At 43.0% G+C, this 15194-nt stretch overlaps 1 protein-coding gene across 1 annotated transcript in view; it reads right to left on the bottom strand.

Moving 5' to 3' along the window:
- Positions 1 to 13081, bottom strand: part of LOC122923475 (actin-like protein 6B) — a 33460-nt gene extending 20379 nt beyond the window's left edge. The window contains exon 1 of the mRNA XM_044274290.1: positions 13022 to 13081. Within this exon, the coding sequence (XP_044130225.1) occupies positions 13022 to 13046 (25 nt within the window). The 5' untranslated portion in view covers positions 13047 to 13081. The remainder of the gene's footprint in view (positions 1 to 13021) is intronic.
- Between the last annotated feature and the right edge of the window lie 2113 nt (positions 13082 to 15194).

Raw genomic sequence — 15194 nt, 5'->3', positions numbered from 1 at the left:
TGATTACAGGTGGAGCAGGATGTAGTGAGTGAGTAGAGGTAGACTAGTATATAGTGATTACAGGTGGAGCAGGATGTAGTGAGTAGAGTAGACTAGTATATAGTGATTACAGGTGGAGCAGGATGTAGTGAGTAGAGGTAGACTAGTATATAGTGATTACAGGTGGAGCAGGATATAGTGATTACAGGTGGAGCAGGATGTAGTGAGTAGAGGTAGACTAGTATATAGTGATTACAGGTGGAGCAGGATGTAGTGAGTAGAGGTAGACTAGTATATAGTGATTACAGGTGGAGCAGGATTGTAGTGAGTAGAGGTAGACTAGTATATAGTGATTACAGGTGGAGCAGGATGTAGTGAGTAGAGGTAGACTAGTATATAGTGATTACAGGTGGAGCAGGATGTAGTGAGTAGAGGTAGACTAGTATATAGTGATTACAGGTGGAGCAGGATGTAGTGAGTAGAGGTAGACTAGTATAAGTGATTACAGGTGGAGCAGGATGTAGTGAGTAGAGGTAGACTAGTATATAGTGATTACAGGTGGAGCAGGATGTAGTGAGTAGAGGTAGACTAGTCACATTAGTGATTACAGGTGAGCAGGATGTAGTGAGTAGAGGTAGACTAGTATATAGTGATTACAGGTGGAGCAGGATGTATGAGTAGAGGTAGACAGTATATAGTGATTACAGGGGAGCAGGATTGAGTGAGTAGAGGTAGACTAGTATATAGTGATTACAGGTGGAGCAGGATGTAGTGAGTAGAGGTAGACTAGTATATAGTGATTACAGGTGGAGCAGGATGTAGTGAGTAGAGGTAGACTAGTATATAGTGATTACAGGTGGAGCAGGATGTAGTGAGTAGAGGTAGACTAGTATATAGTGATTACAGGTGGAGCAGGATGTAGTGAGTAAGGTAGACTAGTAATATAGTGATTACAGGTGGAGCAGGATGTAGTGAGTAGAGGTAGACTAGTATATAGTGATACAGGTGGAGCAGGATGTATTGAGTAGAGGTAGACTAGTATATAGTGATTACAGGTGGAGCAGGATGTAGTGAGTAGAGGTAGACTAGTATATAGTGATTACAGGTGGAGCAGGATGTAGTGAGTAGAGGTAGACTAGTACTATAGTGATTACAGGTGGAGCAGGATGTAGTGAGTAGAGGTAGACTAGTATATAGTGATTACAGGTGGAGCAGGATGTAGTGAGTAGAGGTAGACTAGTAATATAGTGATTACAGGTGGAGGCAGGATGTAGTGAGTAGAGTAGACAGTATATAGTGATTACAGGTGGAGCAGGATGTAGTGAGTAGAGGTAGACGAGTATATAGGATTACAGTGGAGCAGGATGTAGTGAGTAGAGGTAGACTAGTATATAGTGATTACAGGTGGAGCAGGATGTAGTGAGTAGAGGTAGACTAGTATATAGTGATTACAGGTGGAGCAGGATGTAGTGAGTAGAGGTAGACTAGTATATAGTGATTACAGGTGGAGCAGGATGTAGTGAGTAGAGGTAGACTAGTACTATAGTGATTACAGGTGGAGCAGGATGTAGTGAGTAGAGGTAGACTAGTATATAGTGATTACAGGTGGAGCAGGATGTAGTGAGTAGAGGTAGACTAGTATATAGTGATTACAGGTGGAGCAGGATGTAGTGAGTAGAGGTAGACTAGTACTATAGTGATTACAGGTGGAGCAGGATGTAGTGAGTAGAGGTAGACTAGTATATAGTGATTACAGGTGGAGCGGATGTAGTGAGTAGAGGTAGACTAGTATATAGTGATTACAGGTGGAGCAGGATGTAGTGAGTAGAGGTAGACTAGTATATAGTGATTACAGGTGGAGCAGGACTGTAGTGAGTAGAGGTAGACTAGTACTTAGTGATTACAGGTGGAGCAGGATGTAGTGAGTAGAGGTAGACTAGTATATAGTGATTACAGGTGGAGCAGGATGTAGTGAGTAGAGGTAGACTAGTATATAGTGATTACAGGTGGAGCAGGATGTAGTGAGTAGAGGTAGACTAGTATCATAGTGATTACAGGTGGAGCAGGATGTAGTGAGTAGAGGTAGACTAGTATATAGTGGATTACAGGTGGAGCAGGATGTAGTGAAGTAGAGGTAGACTAGTATATAGTGATTACAGGTGGAGCAGGATGTAGTGATAGAGGTAGACTAGTATATAGTGATTACAGGTGGAGCAGGATGTAGTGAGTAGAGGTAGACTAGTATATAGTGATTACAGGTGGAGCAGATGTAGGGAGTAGAGGTAGACTAGTATATAGTGATTACAGGTGGAGCAGGATGTAGTGAGTAGAGGTAGACTAGTACTATAGTGATTACAGGTGGAGCAGGATGTAGTGAGTAGAGGTAGACTAGTATATAGTGATTACAGGTGGAGCAGGATGTAGTGAGTAAGGTAGACTAGTACTTAGGATTACAGGTGGATCAGGTGTAGTAGAGGTAGACTAGTATATAGTGATTACAGGTGGAGCAGGATAGTTAGTGAGTAGAGGGTAGACTAGTATATAGTGATTACAGGTGGAGCAGGATGTAGTGAGTAGAGGTAGACTAGTATATAGTGATTACAGGTGGAGCAGGATGTAGTGAGTAGAGGTAGACTAGTATATAGTGATTACAGGTGGAGCAGGATGTAGTGAGTAGAGGTAGACTAGTACTATAGTGATTACAGGTGGAGCAGGATGTAGTGAGTAGAGGTAGACTAGTATATAGTGATTACAGGTGGAGCAGGATGTAGTGAGTAGAGGTAGACTAGTATATAGTGATTACAGGTGGAGCAGGATGTAGTGAGTAGAGGTAGACTAGTATATAGTGATTACAGTGGAGCAGGATGTAGTGAGTAGAGGTAGACTAGTATATAGTGATTACAGGTGGAGCAGGATGTAGTGAGTAGAGGTAGACTAGTACTTAGTGATTACAGGTGGAGCAGGATGTAGTGAGTAGAGGTAGACTAGTATATAGTGATTACAGGTGGAGCAGGATGTAGTGAGTAGAGGTAGACTAGTATATAGTGATTACAGGTGGAGCAGGATGTAGTGAGTAGAGGTAGACTAGTATATAGTGATTACAGGTGGAGCAGGATGTAGTGAGTAGAGGTAGACTAGTATATAGTGATTACAGGTGGAGCAGGATGTAGTGAGTAGAGGTAGACTAGTATATAGTGATTACAGGTGGAGCAGGATGTAGTGAGTAGAGGTAGACTAGTATATAGTGATTACAGGTGGAGCAGGATGTAGTGAGTAGAGGTAGACTAGTATATAGTGATTACAGGTGGAGCAGGATGTAGTGAGTAGAGGTAGACTAGTAATAGTGATTACAGGTGGAGCAGGATGTAGTGAGTAGAGGTAGACTAGTATATAGTGATTACAGGTGGAGCAGGATGTAGTGAGTAGAGGTAGACTAGTATATAGTGATTACAGGTGGAGCAGGATGTAGTGAGTAGAGGTAGACTAGTATATGTGATACAGGTGGAGCAGGATGTAGTGAGTAGAGGTAGACTAGTATATAGTGATTACAGGTGGAGCAGGATGTAGTGAGTAGAGGTAGACTAGTATATAGTGATTACAGGTGGAGCAGGATGTAGTGAGTAGAGGTAGACTAGTATATAGTGATTACAGGTGGAGCAGGATGTAGTGAGTAGAGGTAGACTGGATATAGTGCTTACGGGGAGCAGGATGTAGTGATAGAGGTAGACTAGTATATAGTGATTACAGGTGGAGCAGGATGTAGTGAGTCGAGGTAGACTAGCTACTATAGTGATTACAGGTGGAGCAGGATGTAGTGAGTAGAGGTAGACTAGTATCTAGTGATTACAGGTGGAGGCAGGATGTAGTGAGTAGAGGTAGACTAGTATATAGTGATTACAGGTGGAGCAGGATGTAGTGAGTAGATGTAGACTAGTATATAGTGATTACAGGTGGAGCAGGATGTAGTGAGTAGAGGTATGACTAGTATATAGTGATTACAGGGTGGAGCAGGATGTAGTGAGTAGAGGTCGACTAGTATATAGTGATTACAGGTGGAGCAGGATGTAGTGAGTAGAGGTAGACTAGTATATAGTGATTACAGGTGGAGCAGGATGTAGTGAGTAGAGGTAGACTAGTATATAGTGATTACAGGTGGAGCAGGATGTAGTGAGTAGAGGTAGACTAGTATATAGTGATTACAGGTGGAGCAGGATGTAGTGAGTAGAGGTAGACTAGTATCTAGTGATTAAGGTGGAGCAGGATGTAGTGAGTAGAGGTAGACTAGTATATAGTGATTACAGGTGGAGCAGGATGTAGTGAGTAGAGGTAGACTAGTACTATAGTGATTACAGGTGGAGCAGGATGTAGTGAGTAGAGGTAGACTAGTATATAGTGATTACAGGTGGAGCAGGATGTAGTGAGTAGAGGTAGACTAGTACTATAGTGATTACAGGTGGAGCAGGCTGTAGTGAGTAGAGGTAGACTAGTATATAGTGATTACAGGTGGAGCAGGATGTAGTGAGTAGAGGTAGACTAGTATATAGTGATTACAGGTGGAGCAGGATGTAGTGAGTAGAGGTAGACTAGTATATAGTGATTACAGGTGGAGCAGGATGTAGTGAGTAGAGGTAGACTAGTACTATAGTGATTACAGGTTGGAGCAGGATGTAGTGAAGTAGAGTAGACTAGTATATAGTGATTACAGGTGGAGCAGGATGTGTGAGTCGAGGTAGACTAGTATATAGTGATTACAGGTGGAGCAGGATGTAGTGAGTAGAGGTAGACTAGTATATAGTGATTACAGGTGGAGCAGGATGTAAGTGGTAGAGGTAGACTAGTATATAGTTGATTACAGGTGGAGCAGGATGTAGTGAGTAGAGGTAGACTAGTATATAGTGATTACAGGTGGAGCAGGATGTAGTGAGTAGAGGTAGACTAGTATATAGTGATACAGGTGGAGCAGGATGTAGTGAGTTAGAGGTAGACTAGTATATAGTGATTACAGGTGGAGCAGGATGTAGTGAGTAGAGGTAGACTAGTATAATAGTGTTACAGGTGGAGCAGGATGTAGTGAGTAGAGGTAGACTAGTATATAGTGATTACAGGTGGAGCAGGATGTAGTGAGTAGAGTAGACTAGTACTAGTGATTACAGGTGGAGCAGATGATTACAGGTGGAGCAGGATGTAGTGAGTAGAGGTAGACTAGTATATAGTGATTACAGGTGGAGCAGGATGTAGTGAGTAGAGGTAGACTAGTATATAGTGATTACAGGTGGAGCAGGATGTAGTGAGTAGAGGTAGACTAGTATATAGTGATTACAGGTGGAGCAGGATGTAGTGAGTAGAGGTAGACTAGTACTATAGTGATTACAGGTGGAGCAGGATGTAGTGAGTAGAGGTAGACTAGTATATAGTGATTACAGGTGGAGCAGGATGTAGTGAGTAGAGGTAGACTAGTATATAGTGATTACAGGTGGAGCAGGATGTAGTGAGTAGAGGTAGACTAGTACTATAGTGATTACAGGTGGAGCAGGATGTAGTGAGTGAGGTAGACTAGTATATAGTGATTACAGGTGGAGCAGGATGTAGTGAGTAGAGGTAGACTAGTACTATAGTGATTACAGGTGGAGCAGGATGTAGTGAGTAGAGGTAGACTAGTATATAGTGATTACAGGTGGAGCAGGAGTAGTGAGTAGAGGTAGACTAGTACTTAGTGATTACAGGTGGAGCAGGATGTAGTGAGTAGAGGTAGACTAGTATATAGTGATTACAGGTGGAGCAGGATGTAGTGAGTAGAGGTAGACTAGTATATAGTGATTACAGGTGGAGCAGGATGTAGTGAGTAGAGGTAGACTAGTATATAGTGATTACAGGTGGAGCAGGATGTAGTGAGTAGAGGTAGACTAGTATATAGTGATTACAGGTGGAGCAGGATGTAGTGAGTAGAGGTAGACTAGTATCTAGTGATTACAGGTGGAGCAGGATGTAGTGAGTAGAGGTAGACTAGTATATAGTGATTACAGGTGGAGCAGGATGTAGTGAGTAGAGGTAGACTAGTATATAGTGATTACAGGTGGAGCAGGATGTAGTGAGTAGAGGTAGACTAGTATATAGTGATTACAGGTGGAGCAGGATGTAGTGAGTAGAGGTAGACTAGTATATAGTGATTACAGGTGGAGCAGGATGTAGTGAGTAGAGGTAGACTAGTATATAGTGATTACAGGTGGAGCAGGATGTAGTGAGTAGAGGTAGACTAGTATATAGTGATTACAGGTGGAGCAGGATGTAGTGAGTAGAGGTAGACTAGTATATAGTGATTACAGGTGGAGCAGGATGTAGTGAGTAGAGGTAGACTAGTATATAGTGATTACAGGTGGAGCAGGATGTAGTGAGTAGAGGTAGACTAGTATATAGTGATTACAGGTGGAGCAGGATGTAGTGAGTAGAGGTAGACTAGTATATAGTGATTACAGGTGGAGCAGGATGTAGTGAGTAGAGGTAGACTAGTATATAGTGATTACAGGTGGAGCAGGATGTAGTGAGTAGAGGTAGACTAGTATATAGTGATTACAGGTGGAGCAGGATGTAGTGAGTAGAGGTAGACTAGTATATAGTGATTAAGGTGGAGCAGGATTGTAGTGATTAGAGGTAGACTAGTATATAGTGATTACAGGTGGAGCAGGATGTAGTGAGTAGAGGTAGACTAGTATATAGTGATTACAGGTGGAGCAGGATGTAGTGAGTAGAGGTAGACTAGTATATAGTGATTACAGGTGGAGCAGGATGTAGTGAGTAGAGGTAGACTAGTATATAGTGATTACAGGTGGAGCAGGATGTAGTGAAGTAGAGGTAGACTAGTATATAGTGATTACAGGTGGAGCAGGATGTAGTGAGTAGAGGTAGACTAGTATATAGTGATTACAGGTGGAGCAGGATGTAGTAGTAGAGGTAGACTAGTATATAGTGATTACAGGTGGAGCAGGATGTAGTGAGTAGAGGTAGACTAGTATATAGTGATTACAGGTGGAGCAGGATGTAGTGAGTAGAGGTAGGACTAGTACTATAGTGATTACAGGTGGAGCAGGATGTAGTGAGTAGAGGTAGACTAGTACTTAGTGATTACAGGTGGAGCAGGATGTAGTGAGTAGAGGTAGACTAGTATATAGTGATTACAGGTGGAGCAGGATGTAGTGAGTAGAGGTAGACTAGTATATAGTGATTACAGGTGGAGCAGGATGTAGTGAGTAGAGGTTAGACTAGTACTAGTGATTACAGGTGGCGCAGGATTGTAGTGAGTAGAGGTAGACTAGTATATAGTGATTACAGGTGGAGCAGGATGTAGTGAGTAGAGGTAGACTAGTACTTAGTGATTACAGGTGGAGCAGGATGTAGTGAGTAGAGGTAGACTAGTATATAGTGATTAAGGTGGAGCAGGAGTAGTGAGTAGAGGTAGACTAGTATATAGTGATTACAGGTGGAGCAGGATGTAGTGACGTAGAGGTAGACTAGTATATAGTGATTACCGGTGGAGCAGGATGTAGTGAGTAGAGGCTAGATGGTATATAGTGATTACAGGTGCGAGCAGGATGTAGGGTAGAGGTGCCAGTATAAGTGCTTACAGGTGGAAGCAGGTATGTATGAGTAGAGGTAGACTAGTATATCGTGATTACAGGTGGAGCAGGATGTAGTGAGTAGAGGTAGACTAGTATATAGTGATTACAGGTGGAGCAGGATGTAGTGAGTAGAGGTAGACTAGTATATAGTGATACAGGTGGAGCAGGATGTAGTGGTAGAGGTAGACTAGTATCTCGTGATACAGGTGGAGCAGGATGTAGTGAGTAGAGGTAGACTAGATATAGTGATTACAGGTGGAGCAGGATGTAGTGAGTAGAGGTAGACTAGTATATAGTGATTACAGGTGGAGCCGGAGTAGTGAGAGAGGTAGACCTAGTAGCGCAGTTGATTGACAACGGTGGTGACGCAGGATGTAGTGAGTAGTAGGTAGACTAGCTATAGTGATTACAGGTGGAGCAGGATGTAGTGAGTAGAGGTAGACTAGTATATAGTGATTACAGGTGGAGCAGGATGTAGTGAGTAGAGGTAGACTAGTATATAGTGATTACAGGTGGAGCAGGATGTAGTGAGTAGAGGTAGACTAGTTATATAGTGATTACAGGTGGAGCAGGATGTAGTGAGTAGAGGTAGACTAGTACTATAGTGATTACAGGTGGAGCCGGATGTAGTGAGTCGAGGTAGACTAGTATATAGTGATTACAGGGGAGCAGGATGTAGTGAGTCGAGGTAGACTAGTATATAGTGATTACAGGTGGAGCAGGATGTAGTGAGTAGAGGTAGACTAGTATATAGTGATTACAGGTGGAGCAGGTATGTAGTGAGTAGAGGTAGACTAGTATATAGTGATTACAGGTGGAGCAGGATGTAGTGAGTAGAGGTAGACTAGTATATAGTGATTACAGGTGGAGCAGGATGTAGTGAGTAGAGGTAGACTAGTATATAGTGATTACAGGTGGAGCAGGATGTAGTGAGTAGAGGTAGACTAGTATATAGTGATTACAGGTGGAGCAGGATGTAGTGAGTAGAGGTAGACTAGTATATAGTGATTACAGGTGGAGCAGGATGTAGTGAGTAGAGGTAGACTAGTATATAGTGATTACAGGTGGAGCAGGATGTAGTGAGTAGAGGTAGACTAGTATATAGTGATTACAGGTGGAGCAGGATGTAGTGAGTAGAGGTAGACTAGTATATAGTGATTACAGGTGGAGCAGGATGTAGTGAGTAGAGGTAGACTAGTATATAGTGATTACAGGTGGAGCAGGATGTAGTGAGTAGAGGTAGACTAGTATATAGTGATTACAGGTGGAGCAGGATGTAGTGAGTAGAGGTAGACTAGTATATAGTGATTACAGGTGGAGCAGGATGTAGTGAGTAGAGGTAGACTAGTATATAGTGATTACAGGTGGAGCAGGATGTAGTAGTAGAGGTAGACTGTACTATAGTGATTACAGGTGGAGCAGGATGTGTGAGTAGAGGTAGACTAGTACTAGTGATTACAGGTGGAGCAGGATGTAGTGAGTAGAGGTAGACTAGTATATAGTGATTACAGGTGGAGCAGGATGTAGTGAGTAGAGGTAGACTAGTATATAGTGATTACAGGTGGAGCAGGATGTAGTGAGTAGAGGTAGACTAGTATATAGTGATTACAGGTGGAGCAGGATGTAGTGAGTAGAGGTAGACTAGTATATAGTGATTACAGGTGGAGCAGGATGTAGTGAGTAGAGGTAGACTAGTATATAGTGATTACAGGTGGAGCAGGATGTAGTGAGTAGAGGTAGACTAGTATATAGTGATTACAGGTGGAGCAGGATGTAGTGAGTAGAGGTAGACTAGTATATAGTGATTACAGGTGGAGCAGGATGTAGTGAGTAGAGGTAGACTAGTATATAGTGATTACAGGTGGAGCAGGATGTAGTGAGTAGAGGTAGACTAGTATATAGTGATTACAGGTGGAGCAGGATGTAGTGAGTAGAGGTAGACTAGTATATAGTGATTACAGGTGGAGCAGGATGTAGTGAGTAGAGGTAGACTAGTATATAGTGATTACAGGTGGAGCAGGATGTAGTGAGTAGAGGTAGACTAGTATATAGTGATTACAGGTGGAGCAGGATGTAGTGAGTAGAGGTAGACTAGTATATAGTGATTACAGGTGGAGCAGGATGTAGTGAGTAGAGGTAGACTAGTATCTAGTGATTACAGGTGGAGCAGGATGTAGTGAGTAGAGGTAGACTAGTATATAGTGATTACAGGTGGAGCAGGATGTAGTGAGTAGAGGTAGACTAGTATATAGTGATTACAGGTGGAGCAGGATGTAGTGAGTAGAGGTAGACTAGTATATAGTGATTACAGGTGGAGCAGGATGTAGTGAGTAGAGGTAGACTAGTATATAGTGATTACAGGTGGAGCAGGATGTAGTGAGTAGAGGTAGACTAGTATATAGTGATTACAGGTGGAGCAGGATGTAGTGAGTAGAGGTAGACTAGTATATAGTGATTACAGGTGGAGCAGGATGTAGTGAGTAGAGGTAGACTAGTACTAGTGATTACAGGTGGAGCAGGATGTAGTGAGTAGAGGTAGACTAGTATATAGTGATTACAGGTGGAGCAGGATGTAGTGAGTAGAGGTAGACTAGTATATAGTGATTACAGGTGGAGCAGGATGTAGTGAGTAGAGGTAGACTAGTATATAGTGATTACAGGTGGAGCAGGATGTAGTGAGTAGAGGTAGACTAGTATATAGTGATTACAGGTGGAGCAGGATGTAGTGAGTAGAGGTAGACTAGTATATAGTGATTACAGGTGGAGCAGGATGTAGTGAGTAGAGGTAGACTAGTATATAGTGATTACAGGTGGAGCAGGATGTAGTGAGTAGAGGTAGACTAGTATATAGTGATTACAGGTGGAGCAGGATGTAGTGAGTAGAGGTAGACTAGTATATAGTGATTACAGGTGGAGCAGGATGTAGTGAGTAGAGGTAGACTAGTATATAGTGATTACAGGTGGAGCAGGATGTAGTGAGTAGAGGTAGACTAGTATATAGTGATTACAGGTGGAGCAGGATGTAGTGAGTAGAGGTAGACTAGTATATAGTGATTACAGGTGGAGCAGGATGTAGTGAGTAGAGGTAGACTAGTATATAGTGATTACAGGTGGAGCAGGATGTAGTGAGTAGAGGTAGACTAGTATATAGTGATACAGGTGGAGCAGGATGTAGTGAGTAGAGGTAGACTAGTATATAGTGATTACAGGTGGAGCAGGATGTAGTGAGTAGAGGTAGACTAGTATATAGTGATTACAGGTGGAGCAGGATGTAGTGAGTAGAGGTAGACTAGTATATAGTGATTACAGGTGGAGCAGGATGTAGTGAGTAGAGGTAGACTAGTATATAGTGATTACAGGTGGAGCAGGATGTAGTGAGTAGAGGTAGACTAGTATATAGTGATTACAGGTGGAGCAGGATGTAGTGAGTAGAGGTAGACTAGTATATAGTGATTACAGGTGGAGCAGGATGTAGTGAGTAGAGGTAGACTAGTACTATAGTGATTACAGGTGGAGCAGGATGTAGTGAGTAGAGGTAGACTAGTATATAGTGATTACAGGTGGAGCAGGATGTAGTGAGTAGAGGTAGACTAGTATATAGTGATTACAGGTGGAGCAGGATGTAGTGAGTAGAGGTAGACTAGTATATAGTGATTACAGGTGGAGCAGGATGTAGTGAGTAGAGGTAGACTAGTATATAGTGATTACAGGTGGAGCAGGATGTAGTGAGTAGAGGTAGACTAGTATATAGTGATTACAGGTGGAGCAGGATGTAGTGAGTAGAGGTAGACTAGTATATAGTGATTACAGGTGGAGCAGGATGTAGTGAGTAGAGGTAGACTAGTATATAGTGATTACAGGTGGAGCAGGATGTAGTGAGTAGAGGTAGACTAGTATATAGTGATTACAGGTGGAGCAGGATGTAGTGAGTTAGAGGTAGACTAGTATATAGTGATTACAGGTGGAGCAGGATGTAGTGAGTAGAGGTAGACTAGTATATAGTGATTACAGGTGGAGCAGGATGTAGTGAGTAGAGGTAGACTAGTACATAGTGATTACAGGTGGAGCAGGATGTAGTGAGTAGAGGTAGACTAGTATATAGTGATTACAGGTGGAGCAGGATGTAGTGAGTAGAGGTAGACTAGTATATAGTGATTACAGGTGGAGCAGGATGTAGTGAGTAGAGGTAGACTAGTACATAGTGATTACAGGGTGGAGCAGGATGTAGTGAGTAGAGGTAGACTAGTACTATAGTGATTACAGGTGGAGCAGGATGTAGTGAGTAGAGGTAGACTAGTATATAGTGATTACAGGTGGAGCAGGATGTAGTGAGTAGAGGTAGACTAGCACCATGTGATTACAGGTGGAGCAGGATGTAGTGAGTAGAGGTAGACTAGTATATAGTGATTACAGGTGGAGCAGGATGTAGTGAGTAGAGGTAGACTAGTATATAGTGATTACAGGTGGAGCAGGATGTAGTGAGTAGAGGTAGACTAGTACTATAGTGATTACAGGTGGAGCAGGAATGTAGTGAGTAGAGGTAGACTAGTATATAGTGATTACAGGTGGAGCAGGATGTAGTGAGTAGAGGTAGACTAGTATATAGTGATTACAGGTGGAGCAGGATGTAGTGAGTAGAGGTAGACTAGTACATAGTGATTACAGGTGGAGCAGGATGTAGTGAGTAGAGGTAGACTAGTATACAGTGATTACAGGTGGAGCAGGATGTAGTGAGTAGAGGTAGACTAGCACCTTGTGATTACAGGTGGAGCAGGATGTAGTGAGTAGAGGTAGTACTAGCACCTGTGATTACAGGTGGAGCAGGATGTAGTGAGTAGAGGTAGACTAGTATATAGTGATTACAGGTGGAGCAGGATGTAGTGAGTAGAGGTAGACTAGTATATAGTGATTACAGGTGGAGCAGGATGTAGTGAGTAGAGGTAGACTAGTATATAGTGATTACAGGTGGAGCAGGATGTAGTGAGTAGAGGTAGACTAGCACCTTGTGATTACAGGTGGAGCAGGATGTAGTGAGTAGAGGTAGACTAGCACATAGTGATTACAGGTGGAGCAGGATGTAGTGAGTAGAGGTAGACTAGCACCTTGATTACAGGTGGAGCAGGATGTAGTGAGTAGAGGTAGTCTAGTACATAGTGATTACAGGTGGAGCAGGATGTAGTGAGTAGAGGTAGACTAGCACATAGTGATTACAGGTGGAGCAGGATGTAGGACGTGAGGCGGGTATTTCGGCACAGGGGTCGGGGACGCAGAGCAGGCACTATAGGATGCATTTATGAGACAACATACAATGAGGTAGAGCTGACACATGGGAAATCAGAGGTTAACAATGGCATAGCTGATGTTATATAGGCAGGGTCTGCTCCCAGCATGCAGTGGGCAGGCAGCGGAGGATGCAGTGCAGGCTTTACCTCCCCCATACACTCCTCCACTCATCCTGTCTGGACACCTGCGGACACAATGTCTGAGCAGCTCTGATCATAACCTCCTGCCCCTTTAACTGGGAGCCAGCCTCCTGCTGCCAGCTCAGGGCATGCTCCAATGAGAGGAGGGGCCGGACGCACAGCTTGGCTCCTCATTGGTCTACAGGACCGCCACTCATGGGCTCTTTAAGAAACTATTGTGTCGGAGGAGATTAAAGAATTCAGAGAGGGGGGGCTCTTAAAGGGGAAGTGTCCAATTGATACACAGTCCAAGTATGACGCGTCTCTGTATAACAATCTATAGGAGAGGACGGGGGAACTAATGTGGGGCACTGACGGCTTCCAGCAGAGCAGCCACTAGTATGTACAAGGAGGTGAAGTGGCCGCAGTATATGAGCTAACACTGATATGAAAGGCAGCACCTTCTGAAGAGCAGCTTGCAGTGAAGAGGTGTCTGTCACGTGGTTGTGTGGGGTCATGGGCTGCTTCTGTCTACAGCACTGGGAGATAGTGGCAGCCGGGGCACAACCCAATCCAATGCCCATTTCAAGGTCTTGTCCAATGTTGTCCCCACTAGAAGTATGGACTTCCAGAAAAACTAGAGTCTTAAATTGAGGAACCCTTCCTATAGCAACTTCAGTATAACCAGACGTGGCAGAGAAGTAACCCAATGTTCTGAGCACCAGAACTTTGCTGATCGGGGCATAGACCTGAATGGTTGAGGGTCCTCTGGATGAGGAACCTCCTCAGACAATCCTTTAGATTTTGCCAGGACCATAGATGAACCTTCTCTGGCTTGGTCTGCACCTTACCCCTTTGTAGGAGGTCGTTGTGTGTAGGGGAATCTTTTAGTAAACGGTCCTTGAGATTTAATAGGAACAGAAACCAGACCCTTGGAGCCAAAAAGAATGACTGCAACGGCTGCCAACTGGGCCTCTGTCATAGGAGACCTCGTACCACCTCATCAAGCTCAGTGGTGTCCACAAAAATAGCAGAGAGTTTAAAAAGGCAAATAAAGCACAAAAAAGTCACGACAATAACGTAAAACACTACACATTTAACTCCAAATCACAACCAGAAGAACATGTCTTCAGTTTGTGTTAACCCTTTAGCAGAAAGTTAGGAAAAAGGGATATTAGGCTGTTCACATAAAATATCATCTGCAGTATTTTTCTTTAAAAAAACCTCAAAACTTTACTGTATAAACTAAAGAAACTGTTTAAGATTTCACTTTCTTATGACTGACTGAACTGATATTTAGCGGCATAACCATTGTTCCTGAGAACTTCTTGACATCTGTGCTGCATCATCATCATCATCATCATCTCCCTCTCTGCCCTGCATTGAGTTGTTCAGTACTTACTCTCTCTTCAAGTCTCTTTCAGATGGCGTCTCCCAATGGTGACCAGTGTGGGAAATCCTCCCATAAACAGAAGCACCTAACTTGTGCCAACTTGTGAGATGCCGATGCCGGACTCCTATGAATATAATAGGTGTCCTTTATGCTGTCCTCCCCAGACGCAACCCACGATGGGTGACATGTTCGGTTGGATGAAGGAATTTATGGGGAATTCCATTATGGATATCAAAAGTGCCCTTTCTTCTAAAAGGGCCAGAGTTTCATCACCAGGTCCTGTACCAATGGCGGAAGACATCATTTCTATAGAAGACCGTTCCTCCTCTTCAGATGAAGATGATGCCACTTACCTTTTTTCTGCCGAGAAGACGCAAAGACTTCTACGCTCCATCCGATCAAGGGATCATGATGTTGAGCAAGGGGAAGCTCCACCGTCCACCTCTAGGTGGCCAAGGGGCTTTAACCACTTCAGCCCCGCTAGCTGAAACCCCCTTCATGACCAGAGCACTTTTTACACTTCTGCACTACACTCCTTTCACCGTTTATCGCTCGGTCATGCAACTTACCACCCAAATGAATTTTACCTCCTTTACCTCCTTTTCTTCTCACTAATAGAGCTTTCATTTGGTGGTATTTTATTGCTGCTGACATTTTTTCTTTTTTGTTATTAATCGAAATGTAACGATTTTTTTGCAAAAAAATGACATTTTTCACTTTCAGCTGTAAAATTTTGCAAAAAAAAACGACATCCATATATAAATTTTTCCCTAAATTTATAGTTCTACATGTCTTTGATAAATAAAA

This window comes from Bufo gargarizans, unplaced genomic scaffold (genome assembly GCF_014858855.1).
Source record: "Bufo gargarizans isolate SCDJY-AF-19 unplaced genomic scaffold, ASM1485885v1 original_scaffold_1628_pilon, whole genome shotgun sequence".
Taxonomy (NCBI): Eukaryota; Metazoa; Chordata; class Amphibia; order Anura; family Bufonidae; genus Bufo; species Bufo gargarizans.
This window is presented reverse-complemented; position numbering and strand designations above follow the sequence as displayed.